Source organism: Raphanus sativus, unplaced genomic scaffold, assembly GCF_000801105.2.
Source record: "Raphanus sativus cultivar WK10039 unplaced genomic scaffold, ASM80110v3 Scaffold1319, whole genome shotgun sequence".
In the NCBI taxonomy this organism is placed as follows: Eukaryota; Viridiplantae; Streptophyta; class Magnoliopsida; order Brassicales; family Brassicaceae; genus Raphanus; species Raphanus sativus.
In genome coordinates, this window is record NW_026616631.1 from 15,936 (window position 1) to 23,150 (window position 7,215).

At 44.9% G+C, this 7,215-nt stretch overlaps 1 protein-coding gene across 1 annotated transcript; it reads right to left on the reverse strand.

Annotated features, from left to right (window-relative positions):
* Positions 1-2,032: 2,032 nt before the first annotated feature.
* LOC130504036 (uncharacterized) lies at positions 2,033-4,601 on the reverse strand. Its single transcript, XM_056998608.1, has 6 exons — positions 4,358-4,601; positions 3,712-3,885; positions 3,067-3,632; positions 2,903-2,994; positions 2,356-2,789; positions 2,033-2,274 (listed from the first exon to the last, which is right to left on the reverse strand). Exons 1-6 carry the CDS (start codon positions 4,599-4,601, stop codon positions 2,159-2,161), a joined length of 1,626 nt encoding a protein of 541 aa, XP_056854588.1. The 3' UTR covers positions 2,033-2,158.
* Between the last annotated feature and the right edge of the window lie 2,614 nt (positions 4,602-7,215).

A 7,215-nucleotide genomic window follows, 5' to 3' on the forward strand; every position in this document is an offset into this window, starting at 1 on the left:
CCCACCCAATAAATGGGAGGCTCGGAAGCTCAAAGCATTAAGCGCGAGATATTGCGTAATCGAGTCTGTCCTCCACAAACGAAGCGTTTCTGGACCTTACCTAAAATGCGTCCATGGCCTCGTTGCTATGAGACTCATGAAGGAAATGCACGACGGCTCCTGCGGGAACCACTCTGGAGGAAGAGCTCTAGCCATCAGAATCAAAAGACAAGGATATTTCTGGCCCACCATTATTGCAGACTGTGAGGCCTATTCCTCTTCATGCGACAAGTGCTAGAGGCATGCACCGATTATACACCAACCTGCGGAAAAATTGTCCAACATATCCGCCCCTTACCCATTTATGAGATGGTCCATGGACATCGTAGGACCACTAGTAGCGTCCGGAAGTGGAAAGAAGAAGCTACGCTTCCTCTTAGTCCTAACAGACTACTTCACGAAATGGATAGAGGCTGAAGCTTTCCAGCAGGTAACCAGAGTCGAGGTCGAACGATTTGTGTGGAAAGAAATCGTGTGTAGACATGGCGTCCCATATGAAATCGTAACCGACAATGGAGGACAGTTCATATCCCACGACTCCAAAATATTTTGTGACAAGTGGAATATTCGCCTGACCATCTCATCACCTCGCCGACCTCAAGGAAACGGACAGGCGGAGGCTGCTAATAAATCAGTATTCGCAAACCTCAAGAAACGCCTCGGAACCCAGAAGGAACTCTGGTCAGAAAAATTACTTGAAGTACTTTGGGCATGTCGAACCACCCCACGAAAGGCTACAGAAGAAACCCCTTTCTCCTTAGCCTACGGGATGGAAGCTGTCGTCCCAGCCGAAACCATTGCTGGTAGCCTTCGCCGGGACCTCTGTACATCCGACCCCGCAGCTAACGATCAGCTCCTAACGGACAGCCTCGACCTAATCGAGGAAAGACGGGACCGAGCCCTGATTCGCATTCAAAACTATCAGCAAGCAATGGCACGACAGTACAACTCCAAAGTCAGGCTCCGACAGTTCGCTGTAGGTGACCTAGTACTTAGGAAAGTTTTCGAAGGAACCAAGGAACCAGATGCTGGGAAGTTGGAAACCAACTGGGAAGGTCCCTACCAGATCATCCACGTGGTACGACCTGGCGTTTACAAGCTCCGAAAGGTGCGAACCGGGGTACCTGAAATCAGATCGTGGAACGCCACGAATCTTAAGAGATATTATCATTAGGTACCTAAAATTCCTGAACTACGTTAGGCTTGATCCCTTGACTGGGTACGTAGGCAACTCCGTCATGAGTGCAGCCCCAACCTCATTTCAACACTTCGTTCACCACAACCAAAGGGGGCATATGTCTGATTAAAATCACATAGCCCAAGCAGCAAATGTATGATCATTATAATACAGCAATTGTATGATTACTATGATACCATGTATCCAATTATCAATAAAGCAATTATTCTCGATGTCTCAATTCTTTAACAACATAGGTCCCTACCAGCACGGACCTAGGGTCCTAAAACCCTCCGGATCAGCTAAGGTCTTAAAACCCTTAATAACCTTGAAGGTCTTGAAATCCTTCAAATTAAGTCAAAATTTGATAAACTAACCTAAGGTCTCGAAATCCTTATCAAATCTCAAAGGTCTTGAAATCCTTATCAAATCTTAAAGGTCTTGAAATCCTTATCAAATCTTAAAGGTCTTAAAATCCTTATCAAAACTCAAAGGTCTTGAAATCCTTATCAAATCTCAAAAGGTCTTAAAATCCTAAGCAAGTCCCAACGGGTCTTAAAATCCCACGAACGAATTCAGGTTCCCAAGAACCCTTACCTAAAGCACCCGAGTTAAGCTCAGGCTCCTAAAAATCCTAAGCTGACCTCGATACTTCGAGAAACCCCTCTTAAGGGACTAAAAACGATCCAAGTCTCCAAGATTTATCATGAAACCTGATTGTGATCAAATGTCATATTCTACGAATAAAGCAGAAAAACTTAAAATGAAACTGAAAACCAAGTTTGAAATTAAACAAGGGTTTAAAAGCCTCCCAGGCTAACAAAGATTCAAAGTACGAACAGATAAAGGTTTAAAAGCCTCCTCAGGCCATAAGTCTAAAAACAAAAGAAATCAAAGCCCATTGGGCGGAAATCCTAGAAACACATGAAAGAGCCTCAGCTCTTAAACTTCCTTGTCATCTGAGCTCTTCTCAGCTCCCTTACCAGCCGGATCTTCCTCCTCAGGAACCTCCTCCTCCATCTCCTTGTCGCTACCTCCAGGGGCGGCTTCGACTGGGGCTGAGTAAGAACCCACCAATCCCAAATTAGAACCGAACTCTCCAGAAAAGGAGAGATTAAACATATTAACCTCGAAAGTACCTGAGCTCTCAGAGAGTTGGGGAAGAGGGAGCTTGCCGATCGAGAAATCCGAGACCTGAGCCTTCTCGTATGCCGCAACAGCCTCCAGCATCATGGCCACCAAGCGATCATACTCGTCTTGAGTACTCTTAATCTCGCCATCCAGCATGTCTTTCAGGAGCTCGGTGTTGGCTTGAATCTCTTGAGCATGAACCAGGAGATCGACTTCGTCCTTCTTCTTGGAGAACTTCTCCTTGACAACAACCAGAACTTTGTTGTAGGCATCAGCTACCTCCTTCTTTCCCCTCCGGACGGCTAGCCTGACCTCAGCTTCCTTGTTCTTCTGGCTGCTCTGGGTTGAAGCAATCAGCTCCTTGACTTGATACTCGGCTATCTTCCGAGCAGCATCCAAATCCCCAATTTTCCTATTCTTTACCTGGAGGTCAATCAACTGGCTCTCGATTGTCCCTTGCTGAGCATCGCATTTGGAGCCAAGTCTCTTTACCTCAGCTTGGAGATCCGAGATCAGAGCTCGAGTCTGATTGAGCTCAGTCTTGTTGGCCTTGACCAGTTCAGTGACCTGAGTAATTCCTCAGCACTGGGGGCATTGTGTACGGCGTCCTCAAACTTGAACTGAGCCTTGTTAATAGCGCCAGCCAGCTACAGAAAACAAAAAACGGTTTAGCGAAAATCTTCCAAAGATAAAGCTAAAAGTTGAAATAGACTTCATACCTGACCCATGTGATGGGCAATATCAACATACTCATCCTTGTGCGTGAGATTGGAGATCGAGGGGAGGGAACACCCGGTACTCTTCATATGCCTCATCAGAGTAGCCAAACCCCACGAATCATCCAAAACCGATCCAGGCTTCGAATGAGCAAAGTTCCAGCCAACGGTTCCTCCTCTAGAGGAGGAGGAGGAAGACCTCGAAGGTCTGTCAACCTGGTCAGTTCGGGACCTCTTGTTCCTCGGGGGCTCAAATTCTGGAGGATCCCTCGCCATTTGAGGATTAACTTCAGTCATCGGGACCTCGGAGGGAAGGCTAACTTCCTGAACTTTAGGCTCCGAAGAGCCAACACCTTTAGCAGGAGCAGAGCCTCCTTCGTCAAGATCCTCCTTCACAGAGTCAAGGAAGGATCCCCCTTGGTTCTTGTCACTTCCTCTAGAGGAGCTGGCAGCCTTGGTCGATCTACCCCTGGAACGGAAGGAAGGCTGAATAGGCATCTTCTGTGATTGAGTCTTCTCGGAAGTACTTGCTCCGGATGGAACTTCGAAAACTGAATCACCCTCAGAAACTGAATCATGAAAAAGATTCATTAATCACATAAAACAGATTCGAATAATGAAAATTAAAAGTTATCAAAGGAAGGGTACCTTCTAAACCAGCAACCGCCACTGAGTCAGGGAAGGACGCTTTGTATCGATCAGGTAATCTAGCTGAACCAACTCTCAAAGTAGTATAAGCTCCCCAATTATTAGGGCTGTGCTGCAGCTTCCTGTGAAGAGCTCTGGTGAGTTTACCAGACAACTTGATAGGATCCTCAACTTCTGCAAAAGGAATCAAAAGGCAGTTAGCACATCATGATAAGCAAAAATAAACATGCAAGCATATCCCTAAAGTCCCAACCAGAAATGTCAGACCAAGAGGTCCTGAGGTCTCGGCCTACAGGAACCGTCGAAGGATCAATCTTGACATAAAAATACTTCTTGCGCCAGTCATCGTCACTGGCCGTGAACTTGAATATGCCTAGCCCTGGACGACCGGGGAGATAGTAGGTACCGCTCCCACCATCCTTGGAAGTACTCTCCTTTATCGAGAAGAGACTCATTAGCTCAGTCAACCCCACGATAACTCCTTCCTCCTTGGCCCTAGTGATGAATCCGTTTATCACTCGGATAACCGACGGACAAAGTTGAGAAAGGGCTAATTGGTAATGATCTAAGAGATCTAGCAAAAGGGTGGGGAGAGGAAATCTAAGATGACACTTAGAAATATATTTCTCGTGAACTCAGAACCAACCCCCCGGAACGGTCTCGGGGGTTTCGTCTTCAGTACAAGCTCTAGCTAGGTGGCTCTTGCCGTGAGCTTGAACAGCAAGATTGACGACGTCCTGACTCTTCAAGAGCGAGGAAAAGTGAGGTCCGGAGGAGGCGCTCTTGCCTCCTTTCTTCTTCATTCTCTTGACTCTTGCTCCTATCGAGTCTTTAACCTTCTTTTTCTTGGCTTCCGTCATCTTCTCACCAGCTTCCCGTTTGACCTTCATAATGCGGGCACCGGAAGGCTGAGATTTGAACTTCGCCGGAACCTTCTTTTTGACTCTAGTAAAAGGAAAGGGAAATAGGGAGCAAAAGAAAGGAATTGGACTAAGGCGAAATCTCAGAGAGAGTTAGGAATGAAGAACTTGTTCGATCAGGAAACGGATAAAAAAAAAATAAGAAAACGCAGTAAAATAAAGGAAAAGAGGTGAATTACCTTGGAAACCGTCGAGAGGCGTGGAGGAAGTGGAGAGACAAGCAGTTAATTCTCTCAGCTTTATATCCCATCACGTCTCGAAAATCGGAAATCAAATTTCAAACTCGCTTTAATCTAAGCCATCGATCTAATCGAAGGGAATTTACAGCCGTTCGATCAGATAAAAGTAAATATGGATGAGATATCTAGTAATCATGATCTCAACAAGAGATTCTAGCTTGGGCGGCTAGGTTTAGCTCACGAGAATAACGATACCTAATCTCGAGAGCTGGGGGCAACTGTTGGGCCCGAATATGGCCCGGTAGCTGATTGCTGAACAATAAAAGACAATAACAGGCCGCGATAGGCCCATCACGAGCTCGACATCTAAAAGGAGCTAAGCTGGAGCCGGAGGCTGAGAGCTAAAGACTTTAACCAAAAGAGGTCACAGCGAAGAGGAAGCTCACGTCATAACAAAAGAAGCGCAGGACTCGGTCAAAGGGAAGCTGTTGCAGATTCCACATCAAGCGGAGAAGATCTTGGAGATCAGTTGAAGACAATCAAAAGAAGTCCAAAGCTATTTAAAGAGAAAGTGGAGGACTAAAGAGAGGATCCGATTCAATCCATTTTTCACTCGACATTCATAAAAACATTCTTATTGTAACATTCTTAAATCTTTGTATTCATCAAAGATCACCTTTTGTAACCATCCTTTTTACCATTATATCAATACAAATCGAAGTTTATTCAACAAGTTATTACGGGATTCAGCCCACGTTATCTTTCCCTAACATTTCCTAAAACCTTAAAACCTGATCTAAAATCTAGGTGTGAGTTTAATCCCTCACACCTTTGACATCAAGGACTTGGGAGAGCTCAAGTATTTCCTAGGGATTGAGATTTGCAGATACAAGGAAGGGTTGTTCCAGTCTCAAAGAAAATACACTCTGGATTTGTTAAAAGAAGCTGGTGATCTTGGTGGAAGAGCTGCTAAAACACCACTAGAAGATGGATACAAGGTGATGCGTGAGGGGGAGATTGAAGACAAGGCATATGGAGATGTAAAGCACTATAGAAGAATGGTGGGGAAGCTGATATATCTCACTATCACAAGACCTGATGTGTGCTTTGCAGTCAACCAAGTGAGCCAGCATATGCAAGATCCCAAGATGCACCATTGGAACATGGTGGAGAGGATACTAAGGTATCTAAGAGAGGCGCCATGACAAGGAATATGGATGGGGTGCAACAAGAGTACTGAGATAGTTGGGTATTGTGATGCTGATTGGGCAGGAGATAGGGTTGATAGGAGATCAACTACTGGTTATTGCACATTTATTGGAGGCAACTTGGTGACTTGGTTTCATGTTCAAGTGCTGAGGCAGAGTATAGAGCCATGAGAAAGCTCACAAGTGAGCTGATTTGGATCAAGGGACTGCTTAAGGACTTGGGAGTTGTGACTACCTCGCCAATCACTATGCATTGTGATAACCAGGCTGCTATACACATTGCCAGCAACTCTGTCTTTCATGAAAGAACCAAACACATAGAAGTGGACTGCAACAAAGTTAGACAAGCTGTAGAGCAGAAAGTGATATCGCCATGCTACACAAGAAGTGAGGAGCAGCTAGCTGATATCTTCACAAAGGCAGCAAGCACTAAGGTCTGTGAGTTCATCCATCCAAGGTTAGGACTCATAGATCTCTCATGTCACTGATCTCTCCTCCATGAAGTGATCTACTCTTTTTCCTTGGCTTGGCTTTTGTCCCATTGGGTTTTACCAAGCTAAGGTTTTAATGAGGGATTGCTTCATGGCTTCCAAGTTTGACTTGTTCCATATGGTCAAGCTTGATGGGGAGTGTTGACATGAAGGCATAAAGATCAAGAGATGAGACATAGGCGACCAGAGTTGTGGAGATAAGTTAAGGAGGGAGTTTGATTCATATAAGAGTGCCTTGCAAGGCAAGGATGATTCAAATATCTCGCCATCCTCTCCATAAGGTCTGGAATATAGTAAACAAGTGGGAGAGGACCGTTGGCAATCAGGACACAAGAAGATCACATGTTGTGTGAAGCATGAAAGAGAAAGAGGAGCTGTCACTATCCATGGGCAGGCGAGAGTGACATGGTCTGATGCTGTCTCCATTTGTTTATTATTCTCTTTGTCACATTGCTAACTCTTATATGTCTATTTATGTAACATGGCTGAGGCCTAAATGAATCAAGAAATTATTTTCTCTCCTTCTCTCTCTCTCAAACTCGTCACACAAACTCTCTCTTTCTCTCATTATTCTTCATTCATCTAGCATCATATCTCTTTGATTCTCTTATCCTATCAATTCTCACAGTTGAAATAAATCTCATAGGAGTTGTGATTAAGAAGATATCCCACTTTCTATCCAGATGATTCCAGATTAGCCTGTTCG